We start from the raw sequence: 13758 nt of genomic DNA, 5'->3' as shown, positions 1-13758 counted from the left end.
CTAGCGGCCCCCTTATAGGCTAGGGCTTTGCTACCTAGGGTTACCTTATTCTTATTAATATAGAAGGCGTCGAGCGTAGATAGGATAACTAGTAACGAGGTTAGTATACGAAGCGTAAGTAGAGCGTATAAGAAACCTACGTACGACGACGGCGTCTAGATTAGCCTAGAGTGCCTCTAAGGCCTCGTTAGACTCCTCGAGGGAGTCGTAGCTGTCTAGGTCGTATAGGTCGCGCGTAGAGCGTACGGCGCGGATACGGGCTAGTAGCGATACTAGCGCGCGTACCGTAATAGGAGTATAGGTATAATAGCTACTACGGTAGCGATTATAGTTACGCTTAGTAGCAGGGTCTATATTGCCGCCTATATAGAGCTTAGATAGGTTATCTAAAGCGAGTTAGTTACAAAGCGTATATACGTAGCAAGGGGCGAGAAAACGTACTATTAGCCGTTATATACCTAAAGCAACGAGTACAGCCCTCTAGGACTTTTAGTAGGCGCTAGGTAGGCGTAGTAGATATCGTAGAGGCGGCGCCTACGGCGCGCTTACTAGAGGCACGCGAAGGAGTAGATATACTAGTAATGTTTCTTTAATAGATATTCGAAAAAGAAAAATCTTTAAGTAATACTAGAGGGGCGTAAGGGGGAAGTAGGTAGGGGGTAGGCGGATAGTATTCGGAGCGCTTAGAAAAAGAAGAAGTTTTTAAGCGGGCTTCGAATGCTTTAAATACTCGCCTCGCTTTCGGATAGCTTGCGTTCTCGCGTAGCTACCGCGTTCTTAGAAATTTAGGCAACCTCTAGTTAGTACTAGAAGTAGCCGCACTTTAAATCTATAAACAAGCAAGCAACTACGAAGCAAATTATAACGTACCTAGCAACTATAGCCTAGCGATAGGTACGTATAAGACGCGCAAGTATAGCGTAGAGTATAAGAAATAGTATAATTTACTATATTACCCTATAGCTAGAATAGCTATACCGGGGGAAGGAGATAATTATAAGAACCTAATTAAGTAAAGTCTTCTATCCTGCCTTAGCAAGCCTATATAACAATTATATAATATTATTATATATACTGCGGTGCTGTCTCGCTAGCGCAAAGCCTGCTTAGCGTATACGCGGAAAAGCTCGGTCGCTCGTACGGATATACTCGGTTGCCGGCTCGGTATATATACTATCTATACGTAGCCTAGTTAATAGTAAACGCTCTGCCCTATTCTAAGAAAGGTACGGTTTAGTTCTACTATCTACTACTACGATTAGTAGAGGGTGTTCTATACGTTGCTATATACCTATTTTCTTATAGTAGGCTTAGCAATTTAATCTAATTTAATCTCGCCTAGTCCTACTAACTAAGCAATCTAATTTACTAGCAATCTAATCTAGCCCCTATTAAAGCAATCTAATTTAATCTAATCTAGGGGTCCTAGTAATCTAATTTAATTTAGGGGGGTCTAGATTAATTAGATTAATTGTAGACTATACTAGACTAATAATAGTACTATAGGTTATAAAAATTTTAGAAAAAAAAAGTAAAAATAATTTTTTTTTTAAAAACGAATAGCTAGCTAATAGTTCTTATTATATAGACAGATTTTACCGTTGTTGTTATTAATAATAGGAATTCGTAGTTAATAATACTTTCTTTTTCCCTCCTCTCTTTTTCTTTATAAACGTTTCCTTTTCTTTCTTTCTAAATGCGCGGTTAAGTAAGAAAGAACTAAGAAGAAGGAGATCGACTAGTCAGCAGTATCGAATCGAGTCGATCGATCGAATGTTTGTTTAACAGGTATCTGCCTAATCATAAATCATAGTTTTGGATCGTGAGCCCAACGACCTAATAATGAAGATCGATGCCTCCTCCGACTGAACTGAAGTCATCATCATCACCCAGTCAGCCAATCGCCCAATCCAAAGCCCTTTCTATGCCCTAGCACCTCGTGGCCTATAACTACCAGCCGCAGCCGCAACAGGCGTGAAAGAATCTTCAACATGGATATCACGCGAACTAAGACCAACTTGAACACCGATCGATCCTGGGGCAATCGTCCATTGCTGTGTGTTGCTATAAATTTTACGTCGTCAGTACAGTGCCGTACAAGAAAGAAAGAACAAAAGAAACTTACATATCCCAATAAGAAAGATCTCGTCGTGTAAGAGGGAAAGTAACTTCCTTCGTCTGACCAGGTTCGAGGAAAACTTTATCGAAACCTCGGAGTTGTTTCACAGGGTTGACGTCTTGGTCAGAGATTTGTGGGAGGGAGAGGTAGAGCTGTGGGACGGTCGCTCCGGCGACGGAACCGGTGTTTTTGACGGGTGCTGTAATGGTGTAGAGAGTCTTCCAGATCGCTGGGTTGCCTCCAGGTACGATCTTCTCTTCGGATGGGAGGGCGGAGATTTCGCCGTGGGTGGATTTTCTGATCTCGAGGTCGCCGATGCTGAAAGTTGTGTATGAGAGACCGAAACCGAATTCGTATTGCACGGATTGGTTGTAGTAGTCGAAGTGGCGGTAGTCGATCAGGAGACGCTCGACGAAGTCGTCTTGCCATGCGTTGGGGTCTTCGGTTTCGATGAGCTCGGTGGAGTTGACGATTGGGACGAAGTCGTAGTCTTCTTCCTTCTCGGCGATTGTGTAGGGGAGCTTTCCTGATGGGTTGACTTCTCCCCAGAGGATGTCGACGATGCTGTTTCCGACCTCTTGTCCGCTGAGGTGAGCTGCGATGATGGCAGTGACGTTGGGGTGGTCAGCGAAAGGAAGGACGTTCAGGCCTGCGGAGTGGGTGATGACGATGGTGTTGGCGCAGTTAGCGGCCACAGTCTCGACAACGCCGGTGCCATTGAAGTCCACCAACAAACTAGATCGGTCGTAACCTTCCGAAGCCCAAGTCTTGAGGAACACAAGGCAGACGTCTGGTGGAGTTGGCAGGACAATCGAGCTAGGTCATTTGTCAGACAATGTCTCGCAAGCAAGAATTGGAAAGGGAAAACTTACAAGCCATTGTCGTGGGTGATTTGGGTGTTGTTAAGAACGTACTGCACGAGAGCATCTGGTCCAGCCTTGGCCTTGATAGCCTCGAGCGGCGAAACGACATAGGTCAAGCGACCAGTTCCAGATCCACCAGCGGCTGGGAGCACACCGTACTCAAATCCTTCCTCGGTGAGCAGGTTGACGAAGTAGAGGCCCTGGGTGAGATCGCCGGCGTCGTTACCGAACACGCCAATGTTCTTGGGGTTCTTCAACGGAAGTGCGTTGTTGGTGTTCTTCAGCAGGACAGTTCCGGCAGAGCCAATTTCACGAATGAGCTTGGCGTGGTCATCGCGGACATCAACCACATCATCTCCGTAGGTGAAGTTGTAGCGATACGTGCTCTCCGCCCATGTGCGTTGAGTCGAAGGGGTGGATGGGTCGACAGCTGGGAAGTCGTCCTGTCCGAGCCAGAAGTATGGAGTCATAATACGGTGGGCCATGTCGTCCAGACGAGAGATGTCGAGACTACCATTGTTGACGCTAGTGGTCAGGTTGGCACCCCAAAGTGATGGTACAGACTGCTCGAACGAAAGGCCTCCTGGCATGTTCATGTCGAGACCAGCGTCCGCGGCGTGGTATCCAGCATGAGTCGCCATCCAGTCAGAAACGACCCATCCCTCGAACCCAAGCTCATCCTTGAGCACGCCGTTCAAAAGCTTGCTGTTTTGGCAGCCATAAGAAGCATTGATTCGATTGTACGAGCACATGATCGACGAAACGCCGGCCTTGACGGCATCTTGGAAAGGCCACAAGTAGAGCTCGTGCAGAGTTCGGTCGTCGATGTTCGCGGAAATGGCCTCGATGGTCTGATTGTTCGCACTTGTGCTTGGGTTACGTTGGATCTCTTGTTCGTTGCCGATGTAGTGCTTGGCACAGGCCTGGACACCAACATCTTGGTGACCCTTGATCGTGTCCTCCATGAGTACACCTGTCAGGTACGGGTCTGGAGAGAATCCCTTTACAACGTTTCAGCTTTGTTCATCATCAGAGTCCATACCAATTGACTTACCTCCCAGTTTCGACCACCCAAACCACTTCTGCCCAAAGGACCAGACACCGGGCCAAGAATGACGTGCGAGCCTTTGCCTTTGTACTCTTCCGCGATTGCCCTTCCTCTCAGATACGTAAGCGATCTGTCCCATGCAGCGGCAACAGTCAAGCCAGCTGGAAAGACTGAGGCATAGGTCGCTTGTCTGATGGCCAGGGGTCCATCTTGCAAGCAAAGACCCGTGAAGTTCAGGCGAGGAATGGGTGCGATGTTGCTGATACCGAGTTAGAACTCATCTTCAATATTCTCTACAATCTTACCCAACACAAGGCCCTTCAGTTCCTGTAACCAAAAGCGCCTTTTCGTCAGTGGTGAGCTGAGCGACCCAGTCCTTTGCCTTCTCTAACGCAGCCTCCCATCCGCCAGCTCCTGTGATGTTTGGCGATGGGTATACTGGCGGACTAGTAGTGTAGTCTTCATGGTTCCAAGCTGGTCCTGGTTGGCTGGAGTCGGTCTGACCTTGAACAGTTGCGATGGAAGCGAGGACTGCTGCTGCAATAGACAGCTTCTCTGTCGAACGACGCATGACTGCTTGCTGTCAACAAGTCCAACAAGCAAACTCACGACTACTCGGCGGGGTTGAAGACAGGACTGCTCTGGTTTTATGTAGGCATTTGCGGCCCAGTGTCGGTCATTACTCTGGTCTCTGGTGTCGGCAAACGCTACCCAGCTTCAAATCGCACGATGCAACGATGAGACTCCATCCATAGCCGCGTTTTCCTGGCACATTGGCGACGTTTCTCGAAGAATTTCTTGGAGCTGCGGGGAGCCCAGTGGCACGATGAAGCCGACCTGCATGGTACCTGTCGGTGATGGTGCGGTATGAGGCAAGCGGCTCTGAGATAGCTTCTTGGCGATGGGCCACGGGAGGAGAAACAGTAACAAGCGATGGATGCCAAGAAGTGGTGAGCACGCTTCGGCAGCATTGGCCGAGTGGTTCTCAGAGGCACTTCGCGTAGAGGCATTGGCTTCCCACTGCTAGATGCCATATATCTGACCTCCCCTTCTTTTGACCTTCATCCGCGAATGGTTGGGTGCGGTGGTGCGGAAAAGATGGTAGTTCCGTGAAGCTGGCGTCGGTTCCCGTAGAGTCGCATGATGTCAAGATCACGCAGCAGAGCTCGTGGTTGTCTCGCCCTTGCCTTCCTCGTGGCAAGTGCACTAAGAAATAGTGTTGTGGGTTTACAGCCCGTGAGAAATGGAGGTTGTATACATCGTATATTATACTGGTATACACCCATGGATACACATCGGGTATGCCCGAATACCAGGATATCCGAGCATTATTAAGCAGCTTGGCGGGTTGTAGGCGGGATATCAGCGTATCCGATAACTCCGCCTTGTGTATATACAACGAGCTCGCCTAAAAGGGTCGTATACATAGTGTATTACAGAGCGTGTACACCATCCACAGGTTTGTGGACCCCATCACTACTAAGAAAACATGGTCTCTCCAGACTCCAGCGCATTTCTCCAGACTCCACAGTCAATGGCCGGGGCCGGAGTTCCGCCATCAATAGTTCGGAGCTTCGCGTGTCGCTGGAAAGTGGCCCGGAACGCGATTTTTATGAGTGGTTAGCATGTTCCGAATGGCGCCGCCGTCCTTGGAATGAGGAGCATTTGCCGGCATTTCCCGCAATGAGGCCGAGATCCACTTCAACCCCGAGTCGAGCCTCGTGCTCAATGAAGGCGGATGCCAGGCCCGACAATCCTGGTGGCGCTGGTGGTCGACCGCTTGGCACCGCGAGGCATCTTGACACGCTTGCGAGACGTCATATTGTGCGCGGTGGTCATGGTGTCACCACTGAGAAAAAAGTAGAAGTGCCTTCCAGCTTCCGCTCCGCATCTGCCAAGCAAGGGAAGAGCCGTAACCTTCCATGCATCCAACAAAACACCATCACGCTGCCCTACACTTTTCCGCCATCTACCGCCATCCACTCTCGTTACTTCCTTTCGCTCCTAGAATTCGTACCAGAAGCGTTGCGCGTCCCACCGAGCCTGTCGATAGTGCTCCGACTCACGACGGCGCTTCGTCGACCGCTACCAACACGCCAGAATGCCAACATGAAGTAAATTGGCGAAAACCGTGCCTCACGGTCCGCCCATGCAGGACTTCCTGGGCTTGCGGAGACCGACGCATGCGAGCTGAGATATGATGACTAGCATGACTACGCAAGACACGTGCCGCCAAGATCTTGCTTCTACGCAATGCCTCGCATCACTCCAACAGGTGCGAGTGGAGGGCTCAATTGCTGTAGATGACAGCTCCACGTTAAAGCTGTGAACACACGTCATGCAAGGCGTCCAAGGTTGAGCACCGTCGTCCACACTTGCAAACCGCCATACATCAGGCAGTGTGAGTTGTGAGTGTGACACGGGACGCATCAGTCAGCTTTTGTCTTCTGCTTGCGCCTTACCAATGCACACTCAAGTTCCGTGGCGCTCTGGTGAAAGCTTGAATCAAAATTCGCCATTCAGCTGAACAACCCTACTCGACCTAAAGCTCGGCACGGGAGCTTCAAGTTTATACTTGACATCCGGCGCTCTCCACTGAAGGAAGGATTGTGCGTCCAAGGTCAGATCGAGCTGAACCACCTGGCTTTAAGTTGGTCTCACCTTTTCAATCCGTCTGCGCGCTCGATATTGTCTTCTCAAGCCATTCGCCAGGTCGACGCATTTCAAAGTTGTTCACTCTGCTCTCTGATAATATTTCTGAACTTTGAACTTTCTCCCCAAGAGCTGGAAAGCATATTCATCAAGTTGTCCAGCATGAATAGATCAATCTTCATCACTGGACCCGACCCAAAACTAGAATTGGTCTACAGCGATGTCTGGCTTCCAGGACTCTACTCTCGACGGGTCATGGTCTTCGAACTACCCTCCACCTCAAGTCACGAGAAGGTCATCGATGTAGTAACAAGGGCGTTGAAAGCCCTTGTACAGGGCACACCTGAACTTGGCGCCGATTCGGTAGTGGTCCCAAATGCGTCACCATACGATCCGAAGCTGCCCTGGAGAGCACTTGCTCAGGGAAAGGGCATAGAGCTTGTAATCAAAGATCTGTCAAAGGAAATCCCAAGCTACAAGGATTTGGAGGCCGCAAAGTTTCCACTGTCAGCGTTCAGAGATGATCTTCTCATGCCCATTCCGGGATCGATCATGCCAGAACCTCAACCAGTAGCGAAGTTCCAGCTCAGCTTCATCGAAGGTGGTGTGCTCCTCAGTGTTTGCATATACCACCACCTGACCGATGGGAACGGTATGAACACGATCACGAAAGCGCTCGGCGAGCTGTGCAAGCAAGCAAGCGAGCAATCTGGAGATCTCCCACCTCGCGCAATGGATACCGATCGAACCATCTTCAAGAATCTGAACGGAGGACTTACAGATATCAAACATCACCCAGCATACAACATCGACAATACCGGTGCCTTCATCCCAGGCGCCCACCACGACGAATCACCTCCTGAAACAAACACCAAAGAATCCCCAGCGTTCACACCACACTACTACCACCTCACCCCCTCCAAAGCCCTCGCCCTAAAATCCCACGCAAGCAGACACACCCCCGTCTCAACCCACGACGCAATCTCCGCATCTATCTGGCGCAACCTCATCCAAACCCGTGTCCAAACCGGCGAACTCACCGACCTCAACCAACTCTCAACCTACACAATCCCCCACAACGCCCGAAAACACCTCAACCTCCCCTCCACCTTTGTCGGAAACTGCACCTACTTCATAATCGCGCAAGCCAAAATCTCAGAAATATTGGAAAATGAAGAAGATAGCATCCCATTTCTTGCCAGGAAGATCCGCGAAGCTCTCCACAAAGTTGATCGGGAGGTTGTGGAGGGGATGTTCACACTCCGCCAACAACATACTTACGATCTAAGCTGGTGGCCCATCCTGCAAGCCCACAACCCCGAAATCGTAGGATTCACATCTTTCTACCATTCCGAATTACTCGGTGATCACTGGGGCAGTGTAATGGGAGGAGAAGTGAAACATTTCTCTTCGACTGATTCGGGAGCTTTTGGAAGGATGTTTCCACGGGCGCATTTTGTAGGGCCGAAGATTTTTGGGGAAGGAGGAGGAGGAGGAGGAGGGGGAGGGTGTGATGTGTATATTGGGATTGCGAGGGAGGAAGGGGAGTTTTTCAGAAATAACAAGGGATGGGGGAGGTTTTTTAAGTTAAGAGGGGAGTAATAGCCTAATAGGAAGGGGAGGAGTAAGAGTACGTTTACCTCGCTACTAATAAATCGGTAGAATAGCGATACCTTAGGGCATACTACTAGTATTTATTATTCTTTTTAACCGCTTTTTAAAGCAAGCAAATTAGTAGATAACTCGGCAGATTAGAAAGACCGTATATCGGTAGTACCCGCCTTAGTAATACGCGCGCACTTCGTATATCTAGCCTTATAGATAGGTTATTACTATAGAAGTCTACTATAATACTAGCTAGACGAAAGGCCGCTATAGAGAAGATACCTACTAGGAAGGCGAAGAAGTTAAAGCTAGCGAAAGAGGATACTAGTAAGGATATAGGCTATAAGTTTCTAGAGGTTATACGCTAGTAGGAAGAATAGAAAGTATACTTCTTAAATAAGGTAAAGAAACTAAAGGATAAGTAGTTATTAAACTTAAAACTGTAGTAGTAGTCTCTACGTCTAACTCTACTACTATAGAATAGCTATATAAATAAATATAACCTTTAAGCGATATTTTAACCTAGAAGGACTAAAGGCTTAGTAGCGCGCGTTTAAAGAGAAATATTATAATCCTTATACTACTTACTTAAAGTATATAAGCGGTTAGAATAGCTATTTAGTAAAGCTAGGTAATAAGAAAGTTACTAATAAGTAATTTAAAGTATCTAGAGTAGAAGTAACAGTACGACGAGTATTTAGAGTTTACTATAAGCGAGCTTTTTAAGGTTATTAGGTTAAATATTACGAGCGGCTACGAGGCTAGTACTAGCAATAATTTAGCGACGCGGATATAGATAATAAGGATAATAAGAAGAATAGTAAAAGTAAGAGTAGGGAAGAGATAGAGTTAGACGAGTTACTACTATTTAATAGTATAATAGTAGAAGAACGAGACTTGCTTATAAAGGCAGATATTAGTAGTATTAAACTACTATACTAGTACTAGCGCGCCCGTTTACTAGTATTATATAGCGATAAAAGATTAAAAGTATTCGCGCCTACTAGTAAAGGACGGAAACTAATACTACTACTACTACTAGTAGTAATAGTATAATTAAAGTAACCGAGGGTAATATAACCTATTGTAAGGGAATACCCTTCTATACCGCCGAGACCCTTGCTAGGCACCTACAAGGCACCCTAGAGGTGCCTCGCCGGTAACCCCGAGTTACCTAACTCTTAGTACTATAGGATAAGGCACCTATTCCTACCTCGAGAATTGCTCGTTTCTTAGGCGATATCGTTAAATGCTAAGACTACTGTTCACTCGTGTTAATACTCCCTACATACTACTTCCTTATAGAATATCGCCTCCGAATCCTCCTTAGGAGTATAGCCGTACTAAGTATAACCTCTAAGTAGTAGTACCTACGTCGTCGGTACCTACTAGGCCTCTTCGAAGTGCCTCTAAGCTACCCGAAAGCACCTCTAACTAGCGTACCTACTCCTAACGTAGTACTACCTACTTATTAGTACTATACCTCCTAAAGGAAGCAGTAGGGCCGCCGGCGGAACCGGTATATCGTTATCTAAGGGAAAAGGTCCTAATATTAACCCTCTAGTAGAAGAACAAACATTCCCTACCGGACCTAGAGACTAACTTTAGGACGATAACGAAGAAGATAACGATACTACTCCGGACGATACTACAAGTACCTTAAAGGGACCTCGTAGCTCCCGTATAAGTAGCCGTACGGAATCCGGTCCTAAAGAAGAGGATTAGGACCTAAACTCTTAGGCTAATACCTAGTAGACGGCAAAGAACAATATTAATCGAGTTTCTCGACTTATTAATACCCTCGATGCCTTACTACTAGAGGAATTAGAAGGCTAAGCCTTCGACGCTTACGTTTAGAAGCGTAAAACCCTTATAGATCTCCTTGCCTCCTTTAAGAGCAAGATCACTATTAAAAGGAAGAGGGCAGAGACCGTCGACGAGACCGCAAGTCCCGCCGGCGCCTCGTAGGTACCTCTAGGGCCTCTAAGAGACCCCTTAATTAAGCTCTTTAAGAAAGATCCTCCCGAGCTTCTTACTATAAACAACTAAGCTTTTCTTAAGTAGGCCTAAGTATACGAGGCCCGCTTCTTCTATATAAATTGCACCGATCGAGATAGTACTAGACGTACTCTATAGGCGACTAGCAAGGTTAAACTAGTAGAGATTACTACTACCGTTAAACGGCGTATCTAATCGTATATAGAAAACTATACTAAGTTTAGATAGTCCGAGTGCAAAGAACTTATTAAAGACACTATTAGGCCTCCGGCTATATAGCGAGCCGAGAATACTATGTCCTACTAGGGTGCTATATACTACGCTAATTAACTAGTAATAAAGTTCTACGCCTATATAAAAAAGGTCGAAAGCTAAATCGAGTATAGTTTTCCTAAAGATAGATCGTATAAAACTATACGTATCGACTTCTATTATACTAAGCTTCTAAAGGACATCTAAGTAGAGATTATCCGCATTAATAAGCTAATTTCGTTTTAGACCGTTAATAATCTCTTTAACGAGGCATACCGTATCGAAGACTCGGAGTCTATAAAGAAGAAAGATACCGCTAAGAATACTCGCAATTCCGGCGGGTCTTCTAAGCAAGTATCTAGTTCTAGAACCGACACCCCTCCTAGTACCTTATAGGTACCTCTAAGGGGCCCTAGGGGTAGAGGTAGCGGTCGGGGTTAGTTTAGAAACTATAGCCGAGGCTAAGCCTAGGGCGGATTAGTAAACCTAACCTCTAATTCCTCCGCTAGAGATAGCTAAGCCTCTACCGGTTCGGAAAACACGAAGCCCTAGTCGCTTCCCTTTCCTTACTACGACTAGAGCCTAATACTAGAGGAAGAGAACGACGTATTATCGTCGACGTTAAGGTGCCTTATAAGGGCCTTACGCGCACCCTTAAGGCACTAATCGATTGTAGTACCTAAATTAACCTTATCTCTTAGTATATAGCGAAAGTCCTAGACCTAGTGCCGCTAGATCTAGTCCCTCCGAAAGTTACTTTCCTCGACAATAATCGTATAACGATCTATAAGGCTTACTCCCTCTCTCTAATAGTAAAGGATAAGACGGGTACCGAGCGTACTATCCCTTAAACCTTTTAGGCTAGGACCTTTACCGGATACGATATAGTTTTAGGATAGGACTAGCTCGCCGATACTAATCCTCTTATCTCTTTCCGAAAGGGAACCTTTATCTAGAACCCGATTACCGGAGACCTAGAGGACTACTTTAAGGCGCCTAATAAGCCCCTCGGAGACTCCTACGAGGTCCTTATAAATAATCCTATCTGTCGTATTCTTATAGCAATCGTTAACGGATCGGCTACCTTCTAGCTTAAAGATAGCCGGTATATTGTTAGACCCGAAACTACTAACGAAGGACTACTAGGTAACACTCCTAACGTCGCTAGTGCCTCGGAGGTACCTCTAGACTACCTCTATACCCCGGTAGTAGAGGCTCTTACAACCCTCTCTACCTAAGGAGGAGGTAACCGCGATCCTACTACTATCGATTGCAGTTAATAAGATCGTTAGTAGATCGGGGCACTTATTACTTATTCTAGGTTTAAAACCCTTTGCGACCCTTACCCTAAATTAGCTTCGCTTCCTAGCTCTATCTATTAGTATACTATTATCGCTGCTACCGAAGTTTATTAAGAAGTACCCGAAGTATTTAAAGACTACGTTAATGTCTTTAATACCGACCTTGCTAGCATTATTCCTTAGCATTCTTAGTACGACTATACTATTAAACTAGAAGTAGGTAAAGTTCCTCTATAACTTCCTATTTATAACCTCTCGTAGGACGAATTGAAGACACTCCGCGAATATATCGATTAGGCTCTAGCTAAAGGCTAGATCCGGCCTAGTAAGTCCCTATATAGTGCACCTATCCTCTTTGTCTCTAAGAAGGATAGTAGTGTTCGTCTATATATCGACTATCGTAGCCTTAATAAGATTACTATTAAGGACCGCTATCTGTTACTACTTATTAGTAAGCTTCTCGATCGGCTTAGTAAGGCTAAGATCTTCTCTAAATTAGACCTTAAAGATACCTATTATCGTCTTCGTATTCGCGAAGGAGATAAATAGAAGACGGCTTTTAAGACTCGTTATAGACTATTCGAGTATCTCGTTATACCGTTTAGCCTAGCTAATGCCCCTACTACTTTCTAATTATACATTAATTAAGCCCTAGTAGGAGTAGTTAATCGCATCTACGTAGTCTACTTAGACGATATCTTAATCTATTCTAAGAACCCTAAAGAGTATAATAAGTATATCCGGATAGTTGTAAGAAGGGTTATATTAGTAGGTAGATAGGGTAGTAGTAAATTAGTATAGTATTCGATAAGGATCTAGGAGGAGAGGGAGGAAGGTAGGAGAGTTGACCTAACGCTAAGCGCTAAGCCCTGCCTAAGGCATCAAGACCCTAGCTTCACTCGGCCTAGTTATATACTAATTACATATAGCCTCTTTAGCCCTAATATACGCTTCCCTTCTAAAGGCCGCGCCCTCGTAGCCTGTCTATATTCTAATCTCGACCTCTATTGCTACTAACTTAGCAGATCTAATAAGCTACCTAGCCGCGCTAAATTAAATACTTAACCACCTAATTATATAACTATGTCAAACCTTACCTTCTAATACAATGTCTAACTCTAACTGCGCTATCCTTATATACAATAAAGTAATATATAACTACGAGAATTAAGGACTATCGACTAATTATAATACGAGCGCGTCTTCCCTACTATAATAGGTAGACGTACGAGGTATTATAGCACTGCCTCCGCTCTAAGTAATGTCGTTCCGAGTTCTTTGCGTCTACTCTAAAAGACCTAGCAATATCCGCTTCCGAGGGTTTGTCCGCTTCCGAGGGTTATTATTCTTGTTATTACAAGGACTATTATTTACTATCGTAGTTTTACTAGCCCTAATTAGTTAGGTTTAGTAGCCTTTAATTATTAATCTTATCTTATCTTTTAAAAAATACAGCTCGTCTAGTTTCTATAGGTAAAGGCTATTATAAGTATAGTAGTAGAGGTTCGCCTCGCTTAAAGGGTTAGATAGATCGAGGAGTAACCTATTGTCCGTAAGATCGACCCCGGCTAGCTTAGCTCTATAGTTTTGCCCTTAGTTAGCTAGTCTATTAGTCGCTTAATCTTTTAAGCGGCTTAAAGTTTTGATTAAAGTTTTAATCGAAGGTGCCTTAGGCTCGTAGTATAGGTAAGGTTGTATCCGTAGGTATAGTAACAATAGTAAGTAATGTTAATAATAGCGGCTCTAGTCGTCTTAGTACTAACTTTACCTTCTAATTTCCTTCTTTAACTAACAATAACTCGGCAACACCGTTACTAATATAGCTATGTCCTTCCTTTCTTAATTAGCAATACACTCCGTAATACTATTACTAATATAGCCGCGCCGGCCGCGCCGTCGTTATTATTATTATTACTATTT

The 13758-nt window shown here is 45.6% G+C and overlaps 2 protein-coding genes across 2 annotated transcripts; one reads left to right on the top strand and one right to left on the bottom strand.

Moving 5' to 3' along the window:
- Positions 1-1740: 1740 nt before the first annotated feature.
- MYCFIDRAFT_53765 (glycoside hydrolase family 3 protein) lies at positions 1741-5247 on the bottom strand. The gene is made up of 5 exons (XM_007926104.1): positions 4336-5247; positions 4037-4289; positions 2992-3983; positions 2126-2935; positions 1741-2064 (listed from the first exon to the last, which is right to left on the bottom strand). The coding sequence occupies exons 1-5, from the start codon at positions 4599-4601 to the stop codon at positions 1923-1925; spliced, it is 2463 nt and encodes an 820-aa protein (XP_007924295.1). The 5' UTR covers positions 4602-5247; the 3' UTR covers positions 1741-1922.
- Positions 5248-6014: 767 nt separating this feature from the next.
- Positions 6015-8390, top strand: MYCFIDRAFT_214506 (uncharacterized protein). The gene has a single exon (XM_007926249.1). It carries the CDS (start codon positions 6845-6847, stop codon positions 8282-8284), a length of 1440 nt encoding a protein of 479 aa, XP_007924440.1. The 5' UTR covers positions 6015-6844; the 3' UTR covers positions 8285-8390.
- The last annotated feature ends 5368 nt before the right edge of the window (positions 8391-13758 follow it).

This window comes from Pseudocercospora fijiensis (genome assembly GCF_000340215.1).
Source record: "Pseudocercospora fijiensis CIRAD86 unplaced genomic scaffold MYCFIscaffold_3, whole genome shotgun sequence".
Lineage (NCBI taxonomy): Eukaryota > Fungi > Ascomycota > Dothideomycetes > Mycosphaerellales > Mycosphaerellaceae > Pseudocercospora > Pseudocercospora fijiensis.
The sequence above is the reverse complement of the archived record's forward strand: the minus strand, read 5'-3'. Positions and strand labels throughout refer to the sequence as shown.

Bases quoted from the DNA above. Each gene is read 5' to 3' on its own strand.
- MYCFIDRAFT_53765 (XM_007926104.1), bottom strand. From the start codon at position 4,601: ATGCGTCGTTCGACAGAGAAGCTGTCTATTGCAGCAGCAGTCCTCGCT. The intron at 3,984-4,036 runs GTAAGTCAATTG...AACGTTGTAAAG, and splicing joins TGGGTGGTCGAAACTGGGAG to GGATTCTCTCCAGACCCGTA. The intron at 2,936-2,991 runs GTAAGTTTTCCC...CAAATGACCTAG, and splicing joins ATCACCCACGACAATGGCTT to CTCGATTGTCCTGCCAACTC.
- MYCFIDRAFT_214506 (XM_007926249.1), top strand. From the start codon at position 6,845: ATGAATAGATCAATCTTCATCACTGGACCCGACCCAAAACTAGAATTG.